This window comes from Oncorhynchus kisutch, unplaced genomic scaffold, assembly GCF_002021735.2.
Source record: "Oncorhynchus kisutch isolate 150728-3 unplaced genomic scaffold, Okis_V2 scaffold1342, whole genome shotgun sequence".
In the NCBI taxonomy this organism is placed as follows: domain Eukaryota; kingdom Metazoa; phylum Chordata; class Actinopteri; order Salmoniformes; family Salmonidae; genus Oncorhynchus; species Oncorhynchus kisutch.
The window spans coordinates 22,881-50,044 of record NW_022263287.1 but is presented as its reverse complement, the minus strand read 5'-3'; the positions used below and the strand labels follow the sequence as shown (position 1 = coordinate 50,044).

The 27,164-nt window shown below is 41.9% G+C and overlaps 1 protein-coding gene and 1 long non-coding RNA gene across 2 annotated transcripts; both read left to right on the top strand.

Annotated features, from left to right (window-relative positions):
* The first annotated feature begins 12,339 nt into the window (after positions 1 to 12,339).
* On the top strand, positions 12,340 to 25,329 carry LOC116366033 (cytochrome P450 2K1-like). Its single transcript, XM_031818338.1, has 9 exons — positions 12,340 to 12,657; positions 14,316 to 14,478; positions 15,965 to 16,114; positions 16,301 to 16,461; positions 17,574 to 17,753; positions 21,207 to 21,348; positions 23,291 to 23,475; positions 24,490 to 24,631; positions 24,744 to 25,329. The coding sequence occupies exons 1-9, from the start codon at positions 12,454 to 12,456 to the stop codon at positions 24,929 to 24,931; spliced, it is 1,515 nt and encodes a 504-aa protein (XP_031674198.1). The 5' UTR covers positions 12,340 to 12,453; the 3' UTR covers positions 24,932 to 25,329.
* LOC116366034 (uncharacterized) lies at positions 16,468 to 17,408 on the top strand. The gene is made up of 2 exons (XR_004208236.1): positions 16,468 to 16,771; positions 17,183 to 17,408. It is a non-coding gene; the product is annotated as an uncharacterized LOC116366034 (long non-coding RNA).
* Positions 25,330 to 27,164: the final 1,835 nt, after the last annotated feature.

Below are 27,164 nucleotides of genomic sequence, written 5' to 3'. Positions count from 1 at the left end.
TCCAAAGAACACCATACCTACTGTGAAGCATGGGGGTGGAAACATCATGCTTTGGGGTTGTTTTTCTGCAAAGGGACCAGGACGACTGGTCCATGTAAAGGAAAGAACGAATGGGGCCATGTATTGTGAGATTTTGAGTGAAAACCTCCTTCCATCAGCAAGGGCATTGAAGATGAAACGTGGCTGGGTCTTTCAGCATGACAATGATCCCAAACACACCGCCCGGGCAACGAAGGAGTGGCTTCGTAAGAAGCATTTCAAGGTCCTGGAGTGGCCTAGCCAGTCTCCAGATCTCAACCCCATAGAAAATCTTTGGAGGGAGTTGAAAGTCCGTGTTTCCCAGCAACAGCCCCAAAACATCACTGCTCTAGAGGAGATCTGCATGGAGGAATGGGCCAAAATACCAGCAACAATACCAGCAACAGTGTGTGAAAATCTTGTGAAGACTTACAGAAAACGTTTGACCACTGTCATTGCCAACAAAGGGTATATAACAAAGTATTGAGATAAACTTTTGTTATTGACCAAATACTTATTTTCCACCATAATTTTCAAATAAATTCATTAAAATTCCTACCATGTGATTTTTCTGGACTTTTTTTCTCAGTTTGTCTGTCATCGTTGAAGTGTACCTATGATGAAAATTACAGGCCTCTCTCATCTTTTTAAGTGGGAGAACTTGCACAATTGGTGGCTGACTAAATACTTTTTTGCCCCACTGTATACACACAAGTGTAAAGGGATAAAGAATATGTACATAAAGATATATGAATGAGTGATGGTTTAGAGCGGCATAGGCAAGATGCAGTAGATGGTATCGAGTACAGTAAATACATATGAGATGAGTATGGAAACAAAGTGGCATAGTTTAAAGTGGCTAGTGATACATGTATTACATAAAGATGCAGTAGATGATATAGAGTACAGTATATACGTATACATATGAGATAAATAATGTAGGGTATGTAAACATTATATTAAGTAGCATTGTTTAAAGTGGCTAGTGATATATTTTACATCAATTCCCATTATTAAAGTGGTTGGAGTTGAGTCAGTGTGTTGGCAGCAGCCACTCAATGTTAGTGGTGGCTGTTTAACAGTCTGATGGCCTTGAGATAGAAGCTGTTTTTCAGTCTCTCGGTCCCAGCTTTGATGCACCTATACTGACCTCACCTTCTGGATGATAGCGGGGTGAACAGGCAGTGGCTCGGGTGGTTGTTGTCCTTAATGATCTTTATGGCCTTCCTGTGACATCGGGTGGTTTAGGTGTCCTGGAGGGCAGGTAGTTTGCCCCCGGTGATGCGTTGTGCAGACCTCACTACCCTCTGGAGAGCCTTACGGTTGTGGGCGGAGCAGTTGCCGTACCAGGCGGTGATAAAGCCCGACAAGATGCTCTCGATTGTGCATCTGTAGAAGTTTGTGAGTGCTTTTGGTGACAAGCCTCCTGAGGTTGAAGAGGCGCTGCTGCGCCTTCTTCACGATGCTGTCTGTGTGGGTGGACCAATTCAGTTTGTCTGTGATGTGTATGCCGAGGAACTTAAAACTTACTACCCGGGTCCTCCCTGGTGGTGCAGTGGTTAAGGGCGCTGTGCCATCAGAGTCCCTGGGTTCGCGCCCAGGCTCTGTCGTAACCAGCCGCGACCGGGAGGTCCGTGGGGTGACGCACAATTGGCCTAGCGTCGTCCGGCTAAGGGCGGGCTTGGTCGATAGGGATGTCCTTGTCTCATCGCGCACCAGCGACTCCTGTGGCGGGCCGGGCGCAGTGTGCGCTAACCAAGGTTGCCAGGTGCTAACCAAGGTTGCCAATTGCTACTACAACAATTGGATACCACGAAATTGGGGAGAAAAAGGGGTAAAAATAAAAATAAATGTAAAAAAAAAAACTTGCTACCCTCAACTACTGTCCCGTCGATGTGGATAGGGGGGTGTTCCCTCTGCTGTTTCCTGAAGTCCACAATCATCTCCTTAGTTTTGTTGACGTTGATTGTGAGGTTATTTTCCTGACACCACACTCCGAGGGCCCTCACCTCCTCCCTGTTGGCCGTCTTGTCGTTGTTGGTAATCAAGCCTACCACTGTTGTGTCGTCCGCAAACTTGATGATTGAGTTGGAGGCGTGCATGGCCACGCAGTCGTGGGTGAACAGGGAGTACAGGAGAGGGCTCAGAACGCACCCTTGTGGGGCCCCAGTGTTGAGGATCAGTGGGGTGGAGATGTTGTTACCTACCCTCACCACCTGGGGGCAGCCCGTCAGGAAGTCCAGTACCCAGTTGCGGGGTCGAGACCCAGGGTCTCGAGCTTGATGATGAGTTTGGAGGGTACCATGGTATTAAATGCTGAGCTGTAGTCGATGAACAGCATTCTGACATAGGTATTCCTCTTGTCCAGATGGGTTAGGGCAGTGTGCAGTGTGGTTGAGATTGCATCGTCTGTGGACCTATTTGGGCGGTAAGCAAATTGGAGTGGGTCTAGGGTGTCAGGTAGGGTGGAGGTGATATGGTCCTTGACTAGTCTCTCAAAGCACTTCATGATGACGGAAGTGAGTGCTACGGGGCGGTAGTCGTTTAGCTCAGTTACCTTAGCTTTCTTGGGAACAGGTACAATGGTGGCCCTCTTGAAGCATGTGGGAACAGCAGACTGGGATAGGGATTGATTGAATATGTCCGTAAACACACCAGCCAGCTGGTCTGCGCATGCTCTGAGGGCGCGGCTGGGGATGCCGTCTGGGCCTGCAGCCTTGCGAGGGTTAACACGTTTAAATGCTTTACTCACTTCGGCTGCAGTGAAGGAGAGTCCGCATGTTTTGGTTGCGGGCCGTGTCAGTGGCACTGTATTGTCCTCAAAGCGGGCAAAAAAGGGGAAGCTCCAGATAGCCCAGAATAAGCTGATCAGGGTAGTTTTGAAGGTGAGTCCATGTACTCACATAGGCAGGAGCTGCTTTCAGAAACTAAACTGGCTGCCTGTTGAGGCTATGGTGTCCCAGATTAGACTAGGTTTGGTGTACAAGAGTATTTATGGTCCTGCGCCCAGATATCTAAGGGATTACTTTCCTCATGTTAGGGATGCACACAATCACAGCACCAGATCAGGTGTTGCTGATGTGTGCTTATACAGGTAGTAATAATACAGGTAGTAGTAATGCTGGGGAAGGTACTTTCTTGTATACTGGAGCCTCAGAATGGAATGAGTTGCCTCTGACTATAAAAACAACGTCCTCTCTGGGCAGCTTTAACAATAATGGAAAACAAATGTCTTCTGTGCATATATGAATAACCCCTATGATGTACCTGGAATGATGAGATAATGTTCTTCTTCTATGTTGTTGTGTTATTATTTTACTGCCATACTGTGTTGGATCTTGTCTAGCCGTCTTGTCTCGAGGACCACAATGGAAATAAGTCCCAGACTTCATTGTGTGTTATCCTCGATGATTTGATTCATGTGCAAGTATGGCTTTTAAGTTTTATGTGTGCTTGTTTTTTAATTAATAAACTAAACTTAACTAAACACCTTGCCCAGGTTGTCCATGCCTCCTTTGTTGTGGTTGTACTCCAGGATGATGGCTGTGCTCCGGAAGACCACATTATTGTTCCTCTTTGGGAGGTGAGAAACTAGAGTGGTGGTGGGGTTGGACACAAACTTTGATGAGAAGGCCTCTCTTCCCCTTGTTGTGAGAAGTGTAGAGGGAGCTCAGGCTTGTTCTTTCTAACTGTGCCAACCATGGTGATCTTCCTCTTCAGGAGCTGCTGGCTGAGTTCATAAAAGGTGAAGAAATTGTCACACGTGACATTGTGCCCCCTCAGTCCATCTGTCACATGGATACCAGGATACCCTGGTTCTTCTCCTGGCCTCCACTGGTCGGCTTCCCTATGTACTGTAGACTTGCATCTTCCAAGGGTAGCTGGATTGTGCATCACAGGCCACCCATTTCTTGATGCCATACTTCCCGGAAAGGACAGTGACCTTTTGACAAAAGTCAGTAATTAGTATGCTGTCAGTAATTAGTATCAGACTCACAGAAAACAGTCTGTGCATATTTGTAAACAACAGCTGGTGCACAAAATCTAAGGAAGTCTCTAGATTTTGCTCGCCTGAAGTAGAGTATATTGTGATAAATTGCAGGCCACACTACTTGCCTAGAGAGTTTTCAGCTATATTTTTCGTGGCTGTTTATTTACCACCACAGACAGATGCTGGCAGTAAGACCGCACTCAGTCAGCTGTATAAGGAAATAAGCAAACAAGAAACCACTCACCCAGAGGTGGCGCTCCTAGTGGCTGGAGAAATTAATGCAGGGAAACTAAAATCAGTTCTATCAAATTTCTATCAACATGCTAAATGTGCAACCAGAGGGAAACACATTTTAGATCACCTGTACTCAACACACAGACGCGCGTACAAAGCTCTCCCTCGCCCTCCATTTGATAAATCCGACCAAAAGTCTATCCTCCTGATTCCTGCTTACAAGCAAAAATTAAAGCAGGAAGCACCAGCGACTTGGTCTATAAAATAAGTGGTCAGATGAAGCAGAGGCTAAACTACAGGACTGTTTTGTTAGCACAGACTGGAACATGTTCCGGGATTCCTCCGATGGCATTGAGGAGTACACCACATCAGTCACTGGCTTTATCAATAAGTGCATTGAGGACGTCGTCCCCACAGTGACTGTATGTACATACCCCAACCAGAAGCCATGGATTACAGGCAACATTCGCACTGAGCTAAAGGGTAGAGATGCCGCTTTCAAGGTGCCAGACTCTAAACCCGGAAGCTTACAAGAAATCCTGCTATGCCCTGCGACGAACCATCAAACAGGCAAAGCATCAATAGAGGGCTAAGATTGAATCATACTACACCGTCTTCGACACTCGTCTCATGTGGCAGGGCTTGCAAACTATTACAGACTACAAAGGGAAGCACAGCTGCGAGCTGCCCAGTGACGCAGGCCTACCAGACGAGCAAAATAACTTCTATGCCCTCCTGTACTCCCTGGTCACCCACGACTGCATGGCCAGGCACGACTCCAACACCATCATTAAGTTTGCAGACGACGCAACAGTGGTAGGCCTGATCACCGACAACGACGAGACAGCCTATAGGGAGGAGGTCAGAGACCTGGCCATGTGGTGCTCGAATAACAACCTATGCCTCAATGTAACCAATACTAAGGAGATGATTGTGGACTACAGGAAAAGGAGGACCAAGCACGCCCCCATTCTCATCGACGCTGCTGTAGTGGAGCAGGTTGAGAGCTTCAAGTGTCCACATCAACAACAAACTAGAATGGGCCAAACACACCAAGACAGTCGTGAAGAGGGCACGACAAAGCCTATTCCCCCTCAGGAAACTGAAAAGATTTGACATGGGTCCTGAGATCCTCAAAAGGTTCTACAGCTGCAACATCGAGAGCATCACTGCCTGGTTCATCCATTGCTTGGCCTCTGACCGCAAGGAATTACAGAGGGTAGTGCGTACAGCCCAGTACATCACTGGGGCTAAGCTGCCTGCCATCCAGGACCTCTACACCAGGCGGTGTCAGAGGAAGGCCCTAAAAATGTGCATTATGTGCCCCCCACCCCCTCCCCCAACCCCTCTTTTTACGCTGCTGCTATTCTCTGTTTATCATATATGAATATTCTCTTTAACTATACATTCACTTACTTACTACCTCAATTGGGCCGACCAACCTGTGCTCCCGCACATTGGCTAACCGGGCTATCTGCATTGTGTCCCTCCACCCACCACCCGCCAACCCCTCTTTTATGCTACTGCTACTCTCTGTTCATCATATTTGCGTAATCATATCTACATGTACATTCTACCTCAATCAGCCTGACTCACCGGTGTCTGTATGTAGCCTCGCTACTGTATGTAGCCTGTCTTTTTACTGTTGTTTTATTTCTTTACCACTTACCTATTGTTCACCTAACACCTTTCTTTCACTATTGGTTAGAGCCTGTAAGTAAGCATTTCACTGTAAGGTTTCACCTGTTGTATTCGGCGCACGTGACAAATACACTTTGATTTGATTTGTTTTTTATATTTTCTGGGTAAAAGTTTGGCTTTTTCAAAAGAGGCTTTATTACTGCCACTTTTAGTGAGTTTGGTACACATCTGGTGGATAGAGAGCCGTTTTTTATGTTCAACATAGCAGGGCCAAGTACAGGAAGCAGCTCTTTCAGTAGTTTAGTTGGAATAGGGTCCAGTATGCAGCTTGAAGGTTTAGAGGCCATGATTATTTTCTTCAACGTGTCAAGAGATACAGTATTAAAAAAGTTGAGTGTCTCTCTTGATCCTAGGTCCTGGTAGAGTTGTGCAGACTCAGGACAACTGAGCTTTGGAGGAATACACAGATTTAAGTAGTCCGTAATTTGCTTTCTAATGATCATGATCTTTTCGTCAAAGAAGTTCATGAATTTATCAATGCTGAAGTGAAAGCCATCCTCTCTTGGGGAATGCTGCTTTTAAGTTAGCTTCAGATCCACAACATTTATTCTTACGGGACAAAACTAGGTCCAGAGTAGGACTATGGCAGTGAGTAGGTCGGGAGACATGTTGGACAAAACCCACTGAGTCGATGATGGCTCAGAAAGCCTTTTGGAGTGGGTCTGTGGACTTTTCCATGTGAATATTAAAGTCACAAAAAATGTGAATATTATCTGCCATGACTATAAGGTCCGATAGGAATTCAGGGAACTCAGTGAGGAAAGCTGTATATGGCCCAGGAGGCCTGTAAACAGTAGCTATAAAAAGTGATTGAGTAGGCTGCATAGATTTCATGACTAGAAGCTCAAAATTCGAAAACCCAGTCTTTTTTTGGGTAAATTGAAACTAGCTATCATAAATGTTAGCAACACCTCCGCCTTTGCAGGATGCGCGGGGGATATGGTCACTAGTGTAACCATGAGGTGAGGCCTCATTTAATTAATCTCGGGCGAACATGCCTCTCATGATTAAGTTTAGTTTATTTACGGTAGTGCACGTTGCCGCAGGTTTTTGCGAACCTGCCCAGTGTATATCGGTCATACATAACCCAGTGTATATCGGTTATACAAAACCCTGTGGGAATAGTAAAGCTCCCATTATTGATCAATTCTAGAAATTGAATTGAACATCAAATCAAAGATAACTTAAATCATTCCCCCAAGAATCGAGAATATAGGCTACTGACCTTGTCGCCGACTGGGAAAAGCAATGTTCGTTGGATCTAGTCACCGTCCCTGTCGGTCTGGGGTGTACACCGGCCTGGTCTTTAACCTCAATTCAGAGGCCAGGTCTTAAATAACGGGACCAGACCCGCTCGTGCACGATTTTCGGCATACGACTTTCATATGACAGAGACGGGTATTTTAGATCCCGGTTCGAAGAACCAATTGTTACGGGAATTAAATTCCGATATGTTTTAATACCCAATTAAATTAAACACTCTGTCCACTCCTAAGAATTTGTAAGACTATTATTTGCATAAAATGGACAGAGACCAGTCTCAAAACCAATCTGTAGCGTTTATTCTCGAGAGTATTGAACACGATACAGTTTACCACAGGTTATAAACTGAAAATGACGTCCTTAGTTTTTCGAACTGTCCCGTCTCTTCTCCCACCCTGGTACAAAGGCAGTATCTCAAGCCTTCCCACATCGTATCCGACCAATTTAATATAATTTATGACCGAGACAAGGTCTCCCTGTGTAGATAAGCATTCTAGCCAGTCTGATGATAAGTTCATTCATTTCTACCAAGGAACAGACAGTCATTGTTCTAATTCTTGATTATATTTACCCACATTATATTCAGTACTAGGATTAAAATAAAATTCATACATCTATACAGTGACATAATAGTATTCTGATTAGTCAGTACTGATTGAAATGTATACATAATTAGTCATTATTGATTTTAAAAAATCCCTTAACAGTCCCCCCTTTCCTGCTATAATAGCCTCCACTCTTCTGGGAAGGCTTTCCACTAGATGTTGGAACATTGCTGCAGGGACTTGCTTCCATTCAGCCAGAAGAGCATTAGTGAGGTCGGGCACTGATGTTGGGCGATTAGGACTAGCTCACAGTCGGCATTCCAATTCATCCCAAAGGTGTTCGATGGGGTTGATGTCAGGGCTCTGTGCACGTCAGTCAAGTTCTTCCACACCGATCTCGACAAACCGTTTCTGTATGGACCTCACTTTATGCATGGGGGCATTGTAATGCTGAAACAGGACAGAGCCTTCCCCAAACTTGTGCCACAAAGTTGGAAGCACAGAATTATCTGAATGCAGAATGATGTAGCGTTAAGATTTTCCTTCACTGGAACTAAGGAGCCAAGCCTGAACCATCAAAAACAGCCCCAGACCATTATTCCACTTCCACCAAACTTTACGGTTGGCACTATGCATTGGACAGGTAGCATTTACCTGGCATCCGCCAAACCCAGATTCATCAGTCGGACTGCCAGGGGGTGAAACGTGATTCATCAATACAGATAACACGTTTCCACTGCTCCGGTCCAATGGCGGTGAGCTTTACACCACTCTAGCCTTGGCATTGCGCATGGTGATCTTAGGCTTGTGTGCGGGTACTCGGCCATGGAAACCCATTTCATGAAGCTCCTGATGGACAGTTATTGTGCTGACGTTGCTTCCAGAGGCAGTGTGGAACTTGGTAGTGAGTGTTGCAACCGAGGACAGCGGATTTTACACGCTATGCGCTTCAGCATTCAGCGGTCCCGCTCTGTGAGCTTGTGTGGCCTATCACTTCGCAGCTGAGACGTTGTTGCTCCTAGGCCTTTCCACTTCACAATAACAGCACTTACAGTTGACCGGGGCAGCTCTGGCAGGGCAGACATTTCACAAACTGACTTGTTGGAAAGGTGGCATCCTATGACGGTACCACGTTTACAGTCACTGAGCTCTTCAGTAAGAACCATTCTACTGTCAATGTTTGTTTATGGAGATTGTATGGCTGTGTTCTCAATTTTACTTCCCTGTAAGCAACGGGTGTGGCTGAAATAGCCAAATCCACAAATTTGAAGGCGTGTCCACACATTTTAGTATATATAGTGTATAGACATTAAATCAAATAGCCTAGTACAAACACTAAAACTTTTCAAATCAAAAGGCTAATGCACAGAACAATGTGGACAGTTGGGTGCATCTCAAATTCAGTACCATTGGACAGCAAGATAATAAACTAAAGCACTGATCATCAGGAATGAGATCAGAATGAGTGCTAAGGCCTACATTTGAACACAACCGCGGAAGCTTCAGGCATTTGTGGTGCTCACCAAGAGGGATGTAAACACATTTGTGGTGCTCACCAACAGGGATGTAAACACATTTGTGGTGCTCACCAACAGGGATGTAAACACATTTGTGGTGCTCACCATTAGGGATGTAAACACATTTGTGGTGCTCACCAACAGGGATGTAAACACATTTTTGGTGCTCACCAACAGGGATGTAAACACATTTGTGGTGCTCACCAACAGGGATGTAAACACATTTGTGGTGCTCACCAACAGGGATGTAAACACATTTGTGGTGCTCACCAACAGGGATGTAAACACATTTGTGGTGCTCACCAACAGGGATGTAAACACATTTGTGGTGCTCACCAACAGGGATGTAAACACATTTGTGGTGCTCACCAACAGGGATGTAAACACATTTTTGGTGCTCACCAACAGGGATGTAAACACATTTGTGGTGCTCACCAACAGGGATGTAAACACATTTGTGGTGCTCACCAACAGGGATGTAAACACATTTGTGGTGCTCACCAACAGGGATGTAAACACATTTGTGGTGCTCACCAACAGGGATGTAAACACATTTGTGTTGCTCACCAACAGGGATGTAAACACATTTGTGGTGCTCACCAACAGGGATGTAAACACATTTGTGGTGCTCACCAACAGGGATGTAAACACATTTGTGGTGCTCACCAACAGGGATGTAAACACATTTGTGCTCAGATTTTGCTTTTTCTGCATATGGAACATTTCTGGGATCTTTTATTTCAGCTCATGAAACATGGGACCAACACTTTACATGTTGTGTTTATATTTTTGTTCAGTGTATTTAGGATGCAAGTATGGGTATTCAGACCTTGAGGGGAGTGTCCACAGAAACTACTTGACACGTTCTATAGATACTGATAAAGACAACTTGAAGTCAGTTTACTTTTGAGGTTAAAGAACACAAGTTATGTTTTGTGGATACAATGTGTCAGAGGTCTCTTCTGTCAACAAACATTAATTTTTAAACTGTAGCAAATGGAACTCTATGTATTTGCCACTTCAACATTTATTAACAAATGCAATGCTTGAGTCATGAAGTTCTCGGGAAGAATAATCTCTAGTCACTCAAAAGCCAGAGATGTGGATCTGATTACAAATGAAATGAAAAGCTGCCATACCTTTGTAGATTTGTCAGTAGCACCATGGGTAGTGAACCTCATTTGATCCATTTAAAGGAGAGATGAGACATACTAACCCATTGAGAGTGGGAGGTTGGGGAAGCAGATCTCCACTCAAATCTTAAAAAAGAAATGACAAAACTTTTGGAGAGCAAATTAAATCGTGGGTCGACTTCTGGCTTAGACGACACATGATATACAAATATAGGACTATGATGAATGTTGTATTTTAATGAAGTATCTGTATATGCAGGGCTAAGGTGACTTCTGTTAGTTATGCTTCCCTCTATTCAAGAAGAGGTTTTCAGACTTTTACAGAGATTGGAAATGTATTCTGTCTTTGGAATGTGTAAACTGACCTTTGTAACCTCGTGGCAGAGGGATTATTGGGATCCAGCCTGACCTGTTCTTCCTCCCACTGTCTGCACTGAAGATAGTTTTACGTTTCAAATATTTTTTATTGAACACACACAAGAATGGTGTATAGGTATACAAGACAGGTATACAATTCTCATCTAAACATAAAAGAGCAGACAGAAACAACAAGACCCAGAGTTCAAGGTACAGAGTTCAAGGTACAAAACAAATAATACAAAACACGACATACAGAACAAGGACATGTAGAAAGAAAGAGGGTAGATGTCACCCCCCCCCTTTAGTCCCCCCTATCCCCCCCCCCCCTCCCAACTGCTCACGTGGCAGGGCCAGCACATCAAAGGTAGATTAATATATTACAATTGAGAGTGCGTTAAGGCAAAATGGGAGGAAGAACTAGGGACTGACATTTCGGTGGCAGACTGGGAAGAGAGCTTGGAGTATATCCACACATGCTCCATTAACTCCAGACATTGTCTCATACAATTCAAGGTATTACACCAATTACACTATTCCAAAACTAAACTGCATAGGATATTTCCTGATACATCCCCTTTGTGTGATAAATGATAGGCTACGCAGGGTACACTACTCCACTGCTTTGCCCTATGCTCTAGCTTGCATGGTTATTGGTGTGGAATTTTTGGGATCCTCTCTGAATTTTTGGAGACTTCAATAGACCCAGACCCTCTTCTGATAATCCTGGGAGTGTCTGAGTCCCTAAACGGATTAACCAACCCCCCAAAACAACTCATCTCTTACGGTCTCATTTCGGCAAAAAAAACTAATCTTGTTGTTTTGGAAAAGGAGGGAAGTGCCCTCTACCAAATTATGGCTCAGTGAATTGGCAAACACTGTACACTTAGAAAGAATTAGATATATTCTGAACAATAAATTATCAACATTTGATCAAATCTGGCAGCCTTTCATCTCCTACTTGGACGAGTCGGCGCTGTGAATTTGTACTTATTAATGGCATCTGCACTGAAGATAGTTTTACCAGACCATTTACCTGATCATCATTGACTCACACTAAACAAATAAAACATCAAATGTGGAACACCTTCAAGTGTCTAAAAAGTTATTATATATGATTGGAGATGTAAATATGTGTCAATCAGTAATTTATTATCGTTTTTATATGATATTTATAGAGTTTTCAAAGTATATAGACAACGGAGGGGGATTTCTGAAGATCTTTAGTAACACAATCAAATCCCAAATATGATTAGATTTAACCTCATTCTATCTATGTAACCCTCACCATCCCTTTGGTGATGCAATCAAGTTTACATGTGTTCATCTGGTCTATCAGCCTAATTCCATTTCGCCGGGCGTATAAATGCCTTTCGATGTATTACCTTTTTTGGAAAGACCAGGACACAAATCATATGGAGAGTTTGTCAATGACCTGCAGGTGAGATCATGTGAGTTTCACAATTATATAAAGACAGACCTGCTGGAGTTGCATTGTTTAGCTCCTCCTCTGAGGTTGTACCCTCCCTCTTCTCATCTTGCTCCAATAGGGTGGTGTGGGGAGGTTATACAAATAGCATTCATTGGAGTTCTGTTGTCGTGGAAGTTCTCTGAGCACACACACTTGTTCCATAACGGAGCATTGATGTGTTGTATTTTTTGCCCAGTATAAGGTGTATGAGCTCAGTCTGAAGATGTCTCTTATAGAAGGTCTTCTACAGACATCAAGCACAGTGACACTGCTGGGTACTGTGCTGTTTCTACTGGTCCTCTACCTCCGCTCCTCTGGTTCCAGCTCTGAGGAACAGGGGAAGGAGCCTCCAGGACCGAGGCCGCTGCCCCTGCTTGGTAACATGCTCCAGCTGGACCTCAAGAAGCCCTACTGCACTCTCTGCGAGGTAAGATGAAGTCATCCTTTGCTTTCAGAACAAAACATGTTGATTTGATCTGTTTTATCTCACTTATATAGTTTTTTTGCTGTTTCACCAGGTTTGAAAAGTTCAGTAAGCAAACTGATGAATGAACTCTGGCACATTGTACATGCTTTTAGCTGGTTAATGTTGTTTAGTGTTCTATTCTGTAGTGTATTTCAATAGATATATATGTCCTGCCCAAGTAGCCTGGTCCCAGATGTTTTTTGTTGGGAACCAGGCTATGGACAAAATACTTTGTGACAGTGACCAATGTGTTGCAAGGAAAGAGAGGAGGCCACTTTAGAATATTGAAAGTAAAGGGGATACCTGGTCATTTGTACAACTGAACTCATTCAACTGAAATGTGTCTTCCGCATTTAACACAACCCCTCTGAATCAGAGAGGTGCGGGGGGCTGCCATAATCGACATCCACGTCTTCGGCGCCGAGATGCACCCTGGAATATCCCTTCAGGGATCTTGTTATAACAGACCTGGGTTCAAATACATAGTGTACTTAATTATTTGACATTTTGTGTTTGAGTATTTTCTAATACACAGCCAAAAACAACTACATCAAATAAAAATAACAAGTAGTTGTAAATACATGCCACTTGTAACATAGGTGCAGTTAATGACCGGTGCAGTTAATGACATGACCAGACAAACAATACTATCTGATGACGGATTATAAAATAATGCTTTTTAAAGGGTAGGTAATCAAGGGAGTAATGAAGTCCAGGTGTGACTGAGTCGCAGGTGTGCGTAATGATGGTTGCCATGTGTGCATAAAGATGGGTTGCCATGTCTGCGTAATGATGGTTGCCAGGTGTGCATAATGATGGTTGCCAGGTGTGCATAATGATGGTTGCCAGGTGTGCATAATGATGGGTTGCCAGGTGTGCATAATGATGGGTTGCCAGGTGTGCATAATGATGGTTGCCAGTTGTGCACAATGATGGTTGCCAGGTGTGCATAAAGATGGTTGCCAGGTGTACATAATGATGGTTGCCATGTGTGCATAATGATGGTTGCCAGGTGTGCATAATGATGGGTTGCCATGTGTACATAATGATGGGTTGCCAGGTGTGCATAAAGATGGGTTGCCAGGTGTGAATAAAGATGGGTTGCCAGGTGTGCATAAAGATGGGTTGCCAGGTGTGAATAAAGATGGGTTGCCAGGTGTGCATAAAGATGGGTTGCCAGGTGTGAATAAAGATGGGTTGCCAGGTGTGCATAAAGATGGGTTGCCAGGTGTGCATAAAGATGGGTTGCCAGGTGTGCATAAAGATGGGTTGCCAGGTGTGAATAAAGATGGGTTGCCAGGTGTGCATAAAGATGGGTTGCCAGGACCAGTGATTAGTAGACCGGTGACATTGGGAGTGGGAGCTCGACACCAATACTTTCCAAATGTATTTCCAATAAAAAACTTTGTCTAAATACTAATTGTTTGTAAGTACTTCAATTACATTGACTGGTATTTGAACGTAGGTCTGACATCAACTGTAAACCACTGTCTTCACGCTATTTCTTGACTGAAACATGTTAAACAAGCTGTATGATATGTCCAGTTATGTGCTTAGTCAGAGATCATTACGAGACATAACTGAGTCTATGGTGTACTTTATGTATACTTTCTGTCCAGCTCTCCAAAAAATATGGTTCCATCTTCACGGTTCATTTTGGACCCAAGAAAGTGATTGTTCTGGCAGGATACAAGACGGTCAAGCAGGCGCTGGTCAACCAGGCAGAGGACTTTGGGGACAGGGACATCACTCCTGTGTTCTATGATTTCAACCAAGGACATGGTAATGACATTTTACTCTTCTGCTGGCTATGTCCTATTCTTAAAGGGATAGTTCACCTGTCTTATTGATTTCCTTAATCTGAAGCAGTCTATGAATAAGCTAAAACAGTTTGTTCTCCAATGTATGTGTTGGCCACAAATATGAGTATAGGATGAGTCAACAACATTGTGGGTACGAGTTAACAAATTATGAACTTTTAAAGAGAGATTTTCACCTAACAGTTACTTTAAATACACTTTATTGAGATACACAATCAATTTCAGACACTTTGAGATGAGTTGGAAATTAAATGCATTACAATCTGTTGAAAGTCTTATTCTAGCCTGGTGGAACAAGTCTGATTGCTGCATTCACCATTCTGTTTTACTGCATGTATATCAGCCTGCCCTTTATCCAATAGATTGGCTTTTGGAATAAGCCAGAAAATGTCTGGTCCAATCAATGCCCTCGCAGAAACAGTGGTTGGGTTTACAAACAATGTTGCCAAATACTGTGTTTGAATTAGGCTGTCCTCTGATTGGTTGAAAGTGATCCAATAGCTGACAAGTTAATTTTTAATAATACCACTAATTTCTGACATTTGAGACTAGAATGGTGAATGTAAAGATCAGACTAGAATGGTGAATGCAGAGGTCAGGCTAGAATGGTGAATGCAGAGGTCAGGCTAGAATGGTGAATGCAGAGGTCAGGCTAGAATGGTGAATGCAGAGGTCAGGCTAGAATGGTGAATGCAGAGGTCAGGCTAGAATGGTGAATGCAGAGGTCAGGCTAGAATGGTGAATGCAGAGGTCAGGCTAGAATGGTGAATGCAGAGGTCAGGCTAGAATGGTGAATGCAGAGATCAGGCTAGAATGGTGAATGCAGAGATCAGGCTAGAATGGTGAATGTAACGATCAGGCTAGAAGTGTGAATGCAGAGATCAGGCTAGAATGGTGAATGCAGAGATCAGACTAGAATGGTGAATGCAGATATCAGACTAGAATGGTGAATGCAGAGATCAGGCTAGAATGGTGAATGCAGAGATCAGGCTGTCATCCTCTGCAAATAATATAAATGTCTAAAATAGTTACAGATGATCATGACCAGAAAGGATGCAGAGATACTTTGGCAGATTATGTATATATATATCTGCCAAAGTATCTCTGCATCCTTTCTGGTCATGATCATCTGTAACTATTTTAGACATTTATATTATTTGCAGAGGATGACAGCCTGATCTCTGCATTCACCATGTGTGTACATGATAATGATCATGTACACACACACATACATATATATATATATATATATATATAGGATGCAGAGATACTTTGGCAGATTATGTATATATATATAATCTGCCAAAGTATCTCTGCATCCTATATATATATATATATATATATATGTGTGTGTGTACATGATCATTATTAAATGGCATATTATAGTAAATATTATTTATTAATATTACACTTTGAATTGTCATGGAAACAAACTACGTTCTCTACAGGGATTCTGTTTGCCAATGGAGACTCATGGAAAGAGATGAGGCGCTTTGCCCTGACAAACCTTAGAAACTTTGGGATGGGCAAGAAAGGGAGTGAGGAGAAAATCTTAGAGGAAATCCCCTACCTGATTGAAGTGTTGGAAAAACATGAGGGTAAGAGAATCAGTATCTTTTCACTAGTTGTAGAAGTAGTATGATGTATTTATAGGGGATGCCTAGGCTTAATTGCCTGGTTAAAAATCTGGCTATTTTTAACCACTTTATTAGTAAATAGCTAAGTGATCGTGTGGGTTCTGGAAAGCTTATTTTGTAATTAATTAGATGTTTTGTCTATTACAGGTAAGGCATTTGACACAGCACAGCCTGTGCTTTATGCCGCCTCCAACATAATCTCGGCCATTGTCTACGGCAGCAGGTTTGAATACACTGACCCACTATTCACAGGCATGGTGAACAGGACCAATGAGAATGTTCACCTTATAGGTTCTGCATCAATTCAGGTAGTCTGCTTATTCAGACCATTTTGTTTTTACTGTTTTTTCTGAGTAATTAATGTCTGTCTCAGTGCAATCAATAAAACAAGGAAACAGAACACCTGTTATGAATTCTTGCAAATTAAAATGTTTTATTATATAAATTATATACAATATTCATGATGTATACGTATAACATATCAAATAAAATCCTCATAGCCCAGTCCAAGCTCTTTGTCCTGGCACACCAATGGTGGAACCAGCTTCCCCCTGAAGCTAGGACAGCAGAGTCCCTGCCCAACTTCCGAAAACACCTGAAACTCCATCTCCTCAAAAAGTATCTTAAATAAACCCCTCCTCGCCCCCCACCCCCTCAAAAAAGTTCCTGAACAACAGGTTTCTAGCTCTGACTTTGCTGACTTTTTCCTCAAAACTACTTTGAGAAAAGTGCACTTACTATGTCTGTGACATGTGATTGTCCCACCAAGCTATCTTAAGATGAACGCACTAACTGTGAATCGCTCTGGATAAGAGCGTCTGCTAAATTGCTAAAATATTTTGTACAATTAATTATATCATTGTAATTATTAAATATAATATGGTTACATAATAACTAGTGATGGGCACCGATATACAAATTATATCAATATCAGTACCATTTTTGTGATTCCATATCGTATCAGTTTGCATAAAATATATTGCACCTGTGTATGTTCACTTTTCTGTTCACTTCCATGGCTCTTTGAAGTTCAGACAACTGTTAGCAGATTGTCCGTTGGGCCAGGCGTGAATATTCTGGTATTATAATATTGTATTCATACTGGTTAGTTAGGGAGGCCTATATTATAGGACCATCAACAGGCAATTAATTAAATATGCTAAATTTAATTTGAGGGTTTTGTGTATGCAGGAAAAGTAATGTGTTCTTTTTACAGAATAGTAAAAATAATAAACTGACATTACAATATGCCTTGCTCATATCGATATCAAATAATATTGAATATCACTATTGGTGCTCACAACTAATAATTACATATTTATGTGCATCACATTTGTATTTAATGATCTAATCATAGTTGTGGTGTGTTATAATTAATATAATATGGTTTTATGCGTATTCTACCTGAATCTCTGTGTAGATGTACAACATGTTTCCCTGGTTGGGTCCGTGGATAAACAACCTGACACATCTGAAAAAGAATGTTGCTGATATGAAGATGGAGGTGACAGAGCTGGCGAGGGGCCTGAAGGAGACTCTGAACCGTCACATGTGTAGAGGCTTTGTGGACTCGTTCCTCGTCCGAAAGCAGACCCTGGAGGTATGAAGACTTCATGCGGAATCTGCATCTCAGTCATTCATAACAAAGTGTTGCATTAATATTGCTCAGTATGACTATACAGAATAGAATTAATCAATAAGGTCAGAGGGGGTGTGGTATCTGGTTAATTTACCACAGCTGAGGCACTATATGACGTGAAGTGCAGTGCCTGTATACAGTCCTTGTATATTGGCCATATTCCACAAAACCCAGAGGTGCCTTGCTGGTGTTATAAACTTGATACCAACATAATTAGAACAGTAAATAAGTAATTTTGCGCCACACTAGTGGTATATTGTCTAAGTTACCAAGACATTCGGATAATCAGTATCCAGGAACCAAACTGCCGGGTTTATATGACTTATTACACCACCTTGTGGTTCACTTTACTGCTGAAAATCACAACTAACTTCAGTTGTCCAACACTAACATCCCACTGGGCACAGAAGTCAATTCAACATCTATTCGACGTCGATTCAACATAATTTAATTAAAATTATGTGGAAAATGTTGATTCAACCAGTTTGACTGAATGCCAACTGAGCGAGGATCTAACTAGTTCTCTGTATCAGTAGAATCACATGTAAAGTCAGACTCAAACACTGAAACAGTTCCTCAGGCTGATTTAAAATAATGTGTTGATTATCTGTTTTGTTTGCTTTTTTAAATATTATTTCTATCTCTGATAAGCTACACAGGAAATGGCAAAAAATAGCCCATATTATATTAACCATATAATTCTATTGGTACATTTGAATAGAAAACACTCTAAAGTTTCTAAAACTGTTCAAATTATGTCTGTGTATAACAGAACTGATATGGCAGGCGACACCCCGAGGACAAACCATCCCCCAAAAAATAAATTCAGCCTACCACTATTTTCAATGGCTATCACTTTTATTATAAATCCTCCCAGATTGCAGTTCCTAGGGCTTCCACTAGATGTCAAGTCTTTAGAAAGAGTTTCATGCTGGGTTTTTGGAAAAATTAGCCAGAAATTGTATTTTTTCTAGGTGGCTCCCATTTCGCTATAGTGTTTCCAAGCGTGTGGAAGAGAGCGCGTTCTTTGGTATTTTTCTCCGGTAAAGACAATAACGATTCTCCGTCTTAAATGTTATTGTTTATTTACGTATTAGGGTACCTAAGGTTTGATTATAAACGTTGTTTGACTTGTTTGGAAAAGTTTATTAGTAATGTTTGTGATTCATTTTGTATGCATTTTGATGGAGGGAAACTGGGTGGATTATTGACTGAAGCGTGCCAGCTAAACTGAGCTTTTATTGATATAAAGGACATTATCGAACAAAAGGACCATTTGTGATGTAACTACCGTCCCACCTGCCCATAAGACGTTTTAATATATGTAGCCTTAGAAATAAGGTTAATACAATTAATAACTTGCTAACATCAGATATATATTCATATATTAGCCATTTATGAGACTCACATCGATAATTCATTTGATACATCATTAGCAATACAATGATATAACATCTACAGAAGACACAGGAATGCATATGGGGGAGTTGTTGCTGTACATATTCAGAGCCATATCCCTGTAATGCTTATAGAGGATCTCGTGTTATTAAAGTGTTGTGGTTGCAGGTTCACCTGCCTCCTCTAAAGCTTATTTTAGTGTAGCTCCTATAGGCCACCGAGTTCTAACTGTCAGTATCCAGATAATGTGTGTGAAATTCTTGATGGGGGCTCCTGAGTGGCGCAGAGGTCTAAGGCACTGCATCTCAGTGCTAGAGGCATCACTACCGACCCTGGTTCGATTCCAGGCTGTTTCACAACTGGCCTTGATTGGAGTCCCATAGGGCGACGTACAATTGGGCCAGCATTGTTAGGGGTGGGCCGGGGTACGCCGTCATGGTTAATAATAATCAAAGATGGGACTAAAATAGTGTATGAGATCATACAAAACGATTTTCAATTCAAATGAAATTGTATTTGTCACATGCCGAATACAACCGGTGTAGACCTTACAGTGAAATGCACTTACAAGCCCTTAATCAATTATGCAGTTTTAAGAAAAAAAAAAGAAGAAGTCACATTTTGCTGTGACTCTTATGTGGATGATGTTAAAAAATATTTGTTGGTCTGATGTGATTAATAAGGAGCATCCAGACGCTGCACTTGATGCATTTATGAAATTGCTTCTTCTAGTTATTGATAAGCATGTACCTTTTAAGAAACTGGCTCCATGGATTGATGAGGAATTGAATAACTGTATAGTTGATAGAGATGGGGCAAAAGAAGTGGCTAATAAGTCTGGCTGCACATCTGACTGGCTGAAGGTGAGGTGAAGAAATGATTGTCGATCAATAATGACAAACCTCCTTGCATTGACAACTGTCATGCCTTTAATCTGAGCCTAGATAAGTGTTTGTCCTCAGGCCTGGTTCTAACAGCCAACCTATCATCTTACTGCCAGCTTTTAGTAAACTGTTGGAAAAAATGGTGTTTGACCAAATACAATGCTATTTCTCTGTAAACAAATTAAGACTTTCAGAATGCTTATAGAGAAGGCCACTGAACATGCACTGGCACAGATGACTGATGATTGGTTTAAAGAAATGTATAATAAAAAGATTTCAGTGCAGCCTTTAATATTAGTGACCATAACGTGTTGAATAATCCTATGTGTTATGGCTTTTCAACCTCAGCTCTGAATCCACAATATGGCAATCTATCTAATAGAACCCAAGGGGGGTTTCTTTAATGGAAGCTTCTCTAATGTTAGACATGTAAAGTGTGGTGTACTGCATGGCAGCTCTCTTGGCCCTCTACTCTTTTCTATTTTTACCAATGACCTGCCACTGGCATTAAACAGAGCCTGTGTGCCCATGTATGCTGATGAATCAACCCGTCAGCAATCACAGCTAGTGAAATCATGGGTGGCCAGTAATAAACTGGTCCTAAACATATTCAAAATGAAGCATTGTATTGATACAAATCATTCCCTAAGTTCTGGACCTCAGCTGAATCTGGTAATCAATGGTGTGGCTGAGGATATTAAATTACTTGGTGTTACTTTAGATTGTATACCCTCATGGTCAGAACATATTGATTCAATGATTGTAAAGATTTGAAGAGGATTGTCCGTGATAAATAGATGCTCTGCTTTTTTTCAATCAAATGTATTTATAAAGCCCTTCTTACATCAGCTGATGTCAAAGTGCTGTAAAGAAACCCAGCATAAAACAGCAAGCAATGCAGGTGTAGAAGCACCACTCTCCACAAAGCAAGCTCTAGTTTGATCTTATCTCAATTATTGTCCAGTCAAAAGAAGGGCCAACTTAATCTGCCCAGAACAGCATGACACATTTATCTCTTCATTGTAATCAGAGGGCTAATATCAATACTATGCATGCCAGTTTCTCTTTGCTAAGAGTTGAGGAAAGACGGACTGTACATAACTCATGTCATCTGAGGGTTTGTTTCTGTTAGGAATCTGGCAATATGGATTCTTTCTACCATGACGACAACCTGGTATTTAGTGTTGGTAACCTGTTTGGTGCTGGTACCGACACCACCGGGACAACCCTGCGCTGGGGTCTGCTGCTAATGGCCAAGTACCCCCATATACAGGGTAAGGATTGATATAAACACAAACACATGAACGCACACACACCACAGGAGGCTGCTGTGGAGTGGAGTGGTATCAAAAATATGGAAACCATGTGTTCGATTCCATTCCAGCCATTATTATGAGCCCGTCCTCCCCAATTAATGTGCCACCTGTGACACACAGACATTAACTTCTTGGATATAGGGGGCGCTCTTTTAATTTATGGATAAAAAACGTGCCCGTTTTAAGCGCAATATTTTGTCACGAAAAGATGCAGTACAGTATTTTCTGGTTTTTGTGAAAATGTTGTCTGCTGATGCTAACGCTAAATGCTACGCTAGCCGCGCTAGCTGTTACACAAATGCTTATTTTGCAATGGTTGAGAAGCATATTTTGAAAATCTGAGATGACAGTGTTGTTAACAAAAGGCTAAGCTTGAGAGCTAGCATATTCATTTAATTTCATTTGCGATTTTCATGAATAGTTAACGTTGCGTTATGGTAATGAGCTTGAGGCTGTATTCACGATCCCGGTTCCGGGATGACTCGACGCAAGAAGTTAAACAGTAAAGCACTCAGGGTGTTACAAGTTATAAACATTGGCAAAGAGCCAGATTGAAGAATATATTATGAAACTAGACAAGGATGGCTTTAATGAAGGTTAAACGTTAACTGAGGAACATCTTCCTCAGAACAGCCTCAATTCGTTGGAGCATGGACTCTAGAAGGTTTCGAAAGCATTCCAGAGATGCTGGCCCATGTTGAATCCAATGCTTTTGACAGTTGTCAAGTTGGCTGGATGTCCTTTGGGCGGTGGACTATTCTTGATACAAACTGGAAACTGTTGAGTGTGAAAACCCCAGCTGCGTTGCAGTTCTTGACACATATCGATGCGCTTGGCACCTTCACCATACCCCGTTCAAAGGCACTTAAATCTTTTGTCTTGCCCATTCACCCTCTGAATGGCACACATACACAATCCATGTCGCTGGTTGACGCTTATTTATAAAACTCTCTTAAGCCTCACTCCCCCCTATCTAAGATAACTACTGCAGCCGTCATCCTCCACATACAAAACCCATTCTGCCAGTCACATTCTGTTAAAGGTCCCCAAGCGCATACATTCCTGGGTCGATAATCTTTTCAGTTCGCTGCAGCTAGCGACTGGAACGAGCTGCGACTGGAACGAGCTGCGACTGGAACGAGCTGCGACTGGAACGAGCTGCGACTGGAACGAGCTGCGACTGGAACGAGCTGCGACTGGAACGAGCTGCGACTGGAACGAGCTGCGACTGGAACGAGCTGCGACTGGAACGAGCTGCGACTGGAACGAGCTGCGACTGGAACGAGCTGCGACTGGAACGAGCTGCGACTGGAACGAGCTGCGACTGGAACGAGCTGCGACTGGAACGAGCTGCAACAAACACTCAAACTGGACAGTTTTATCTCAATCTCTTCATTCAAAGACTCAATCATGGACAGTCTTACTGACAGTGGCTGCTCTGCGTGATGTGTTGTTGTCTCTACCTTGCCCTTTGTGCTGTTGTCTGCCCAATAATGTTAGTACCATGTTATGTGCTGCTACCATGCTGTGTTGTCTTAGGTCTCTCTTTATGTAGTGTTGTGTTCTCTCGTCGTGGTGTGTGTTGTCCTATTTATATTTAACTTCTTTTTAATCCCTGTCCCTTCAGGAGGCCTTTTGGTAGGCCGTCATTGTATATAAGAATTTGTTCTTAACTGGTTAAATAAAGTCTAAATTGTATTCAGGCTTAAAACTCCATTGTTAACCTGTCTCCTCCCCTTCATTTACACTGATTGAAGTGGATTTAACAAGAGACAGTAAGAGATCATAGCTTTCACCTGGTCAGTCTGTCATGGAAAGAAGAGCAGGTGTTCTTAATGTTTTGTCTACTCAGTGTACATTTCACTGTATTAACTCCAACCCTCCCTCCTTTCTGTCTCAGATCAGGTCCAGGAGGAGATCAGCAGGGTCATAGGAAGTCGTCAAACCTTGGTAGAGGACAGGAAGAACCTGCCCTACACTGATGCAGTGATCCATGAGACCCAGAGACTGGCCAGCATTGTACCCATGGCCGTCCCTCACACCACCAGCCGAGATGTCACCTTCCAGGGATATTTCATCAAAAAGGTCAGATACCTGGATATTAGAAATCTCTGTGTTTATTTTGTGACCAACTTCAAATTGTCTTATTTCCTGAAGGGAAGTTACAGGTTCAAAAACAATAAAAGAAATGCATATAAAGAGAAGCCCAATCCATTCCCCCCTTCAGTCCCTATCCAACCCCCGCATCCTCCTTCCCCACCTGGAAACCATGTCTCCCACCCCGCCTGTATAAATGTATGGTTGGGATTACAGGATGGTCATATTTTTCTATTGTAACATGTGAGCTGGGAGTCGTGAAGCAAGTTCAGGGAGTGAATCAATAAACTAAACATAATACAAAACGAGAACAAACAATACACAGACATGAAACAGAAACAGAAACAATAACGCCTGGGAAGGAACCAAAGGGAGTAATATATGGAAGGTAATCAGGCAGGTGATGGCGTCCAGGTGAGTCTGAGGTGCTGGTGTGCGTAATGATGGTGACAGGTGTGTGTATATAATAATGAGCAGCCTGGTGACCTAGTGCGCCGGAGAGGGAGTAGACGTGACATCTATATTCTGTTCCAGTTAAATGATTGTTCAGACTGAATTAGATCTGTGGACCATACTGTTTAAATGGCTAGCTCAGAATATAAGCTTTCCAAAAGTTGTTTATGTATTATAGAGATCAGTCCATTTGGGAGCCCAGATAGTGTATTTATAAATCTATCACTGGAAGGTTTGGTAGTTGGGTTTCCCAAGGGACTCTGTAGACCAGCATAGCTGACTTTCTTTGTAAATAGAGAAAAAAGGAGTTGTATGTATCTTTCAAATCTTGGAAGGTTCTCAAACCATAACTGTCCATGATATCGGTAAGGATTACACATTTGGGGGATGCAAAAAGACGGCATCCAGAGCACATTATTGTGAAATATTGGAGTATGGGCATGCCATAAGTATATTGTTCTGCCTGAAGTTGCAATCCATTCCTATTAAACAAAGTTTCATCACTTTTACTCTGAAAATAAGGGGTCCTATGCTTCACCCTTACTGCAGGGGACGTCTGTGATTCCTCTACTGACGTCGGTCCTACAGGATGATAGCGAATGGGAGAGCCCCAACACCTTTAACCCCTCACACTTTCTGGATGAGCAGGGAGGATTTGTCAAGAGGGACGCCTTCATGGCCTTTTCTGCAGGTAGATTAACTTCATTATATAACAAATTGTTTAATTGCAAGAAGTAGATCAATTCAGGTTGCCTTTTGGACAGACTTCATGCTATTTTCTGTATATTTGGTCTCTCTCGCAGGTCGTAGGGTGTGTCTGGGGGAGGGTCTGGCCAGGATGGAGCTCTTCCTCTTCTTCACCTCCCTCCTGCAGCGCTTTCGTTTCTCTCCTCCTCCTGGAGTAACAGAGGATGATCTGGATCTCACACCATTACCGGGGTTGACCCTCCACCCTTCACCTCACCAGCTGTGTGCTGTGAGCCGGGTCTGAGATTTGAACATGAAAATATTGGTGGGGCAAAAACTCAATCAAAAAAGCTAAAATGCATCAAAATCACTACACATTAAATGTACAATTGTAAAAAATTATCCCAGAAATGAGCTTGCGCGACACACAAACATTATTATATTTTGTTTATGATCGGTTCATAGGCTACTTCCAATATCTTTGACATTTAATTACACTGAAGACTACGGTTGTGGAACATATTTTTATAGAGTGAAGTTTATTTTACTTCATTTTCATCATCGGTCTGCAGTATTGCTAAATTGCAAGTATTGCTAAGAGTATTGGGACGCAGTCCAACACGTTCTGAGGGTAGTTGCATCCGCCTGTCTGTTAATAAGATATTCCTGTTAAGAATAAAGCAACAAAGTTTATAAAGCTTCTCCTTCGTTTCTATCATTGCATTGTAAGTTCCATGGGTCATTAAATCAGGGTCTTATCCTGTTCTAACAGTGCCTAATAAAACAGGGTGTTATCCTGTTCTAACAGTGCCTATTAAAACAGGGTGTTATCCTGTTCTAACAGTGCCTATTAAAACAGGGTGTTATCCTGTTCTAACAGTGCCTATTAAAACAGGGTGTTATCCTGTTCTAACAGTGCCTAATAAAACAGGGTGTTATCCTGTTCTAACAGTGCCTAATAAAACAGGGTGTTATCCTGTTCTAACAGTGCCTATCAAAACAGGGTGTTATCCTGTTCTAACAGTGCCTATTAAAACAGGGTGTTATCCTGTTCTAACAGTGCCTAATAAAACAGGGTGTTATCCTGTTCTAACAGTGCCTAATAAAACAGGGTGTTATCCTGTTCTAACAGTGCCTATTAAAACAGGGTCTTATCCTGTTTTAACAGTGCCCATTAAAACAGGATAAATCATTAGAATTCAAATGCTTTTTTGACAACACCCCTTTTGATTTGAATGAAACCTTCCATTCATATTTGCCCATTGTAAAAGTGCTCAGAAAGTGACTTATTAAATAAATATTTTTGTTCCCAAGAAATTTGACGACCTGGTTGTCGATAAACCAAAATACAAATGTATTAGTTGCTGGTATGTACTTCCCCCCCTGCTGCCATGACGGATGCTATTGGTGCTATATTTTGAATGTTTAACACCTGTTCTGTCCTCGGAGTGGGTCATTTTAGGGGATTAGAATCTGGATTAGCTATCCCTGGCTGCAGGTCAATTTAAGTTTATATGCATAGATTTTTATCTTACTCAATTGATCTCAAAACCCACATGGCCCTGTTAACTCTTCATTGATTGAGTTCATTCTTACTAATAACCCCCATAAATATTTGTGTGGTGGAGTATTTGCATATGATCTCAGTGATAATTGTCCTATAGGATGTATTAGAGATATGACACGGCAAAACACGAATCATGGTTTAATTAAGATTTTTTATTTTTTTTTATGTTTCTGCTGAAGGGTTTTTACATAACATGTTCTACTCTGATAAAACCACTGTCTCCTGTATTCCTGACCCTGAGTTTGCTCTACATTGAAAATGTAGACTAATATTTAATTTAACCCAGTGTGATTATCAGGGCTGTATTTACTAGGAACCATACAAAAGTAAACTGGCCAAAACTGGGCAGAACTAACGTGAATTTGTCCAATAAGAAACACTTGTTTTCCTTGCAAAACGTTTTCCATTTGACCTGATTTCACTAAATAAATTATATTATTTGAAAATGCAATTGACTATTTACCCTTTAATAAAAAATACTTTAAACAAAAAAATGATGCGGAAGCATTGCAAAATTCTCCAAATAGTTTAAATGAGAGAGGAATGGAAATGTTTGTTGCTAATAGTAGGCAACTTGTTTTTACCTCCTTGCCATTCATTAGCCAAGTTACAATAAAAGTATATGCCTTTATATTTTTAAAGGGTTTGCTAATGCTTATGCTACTAGAATCTTTGTTGCTTGTTTAACTGTTCATCACCATTTCAAAGAGCACCTATCATCTGACATAGATTGCCAAAGAGGCGCTCCTCCTCTGTTTTGTTAAATAGATCATTATTAGATGTGGTAATGATCTGTAGGAACTATACTGTTTAAACCTGCTAGAATGAGTCAGAAGTTATTTCTGGATACCTAGCCACTCCTCATCTGCTAAACCTGAACCCTATAGAAGGCGGGGTCTACTTACAGTTGATGTCGGAAGTTTACAAACACCTTAGTCAAATACATTTGAACTCAGTTTTTCACAATTCC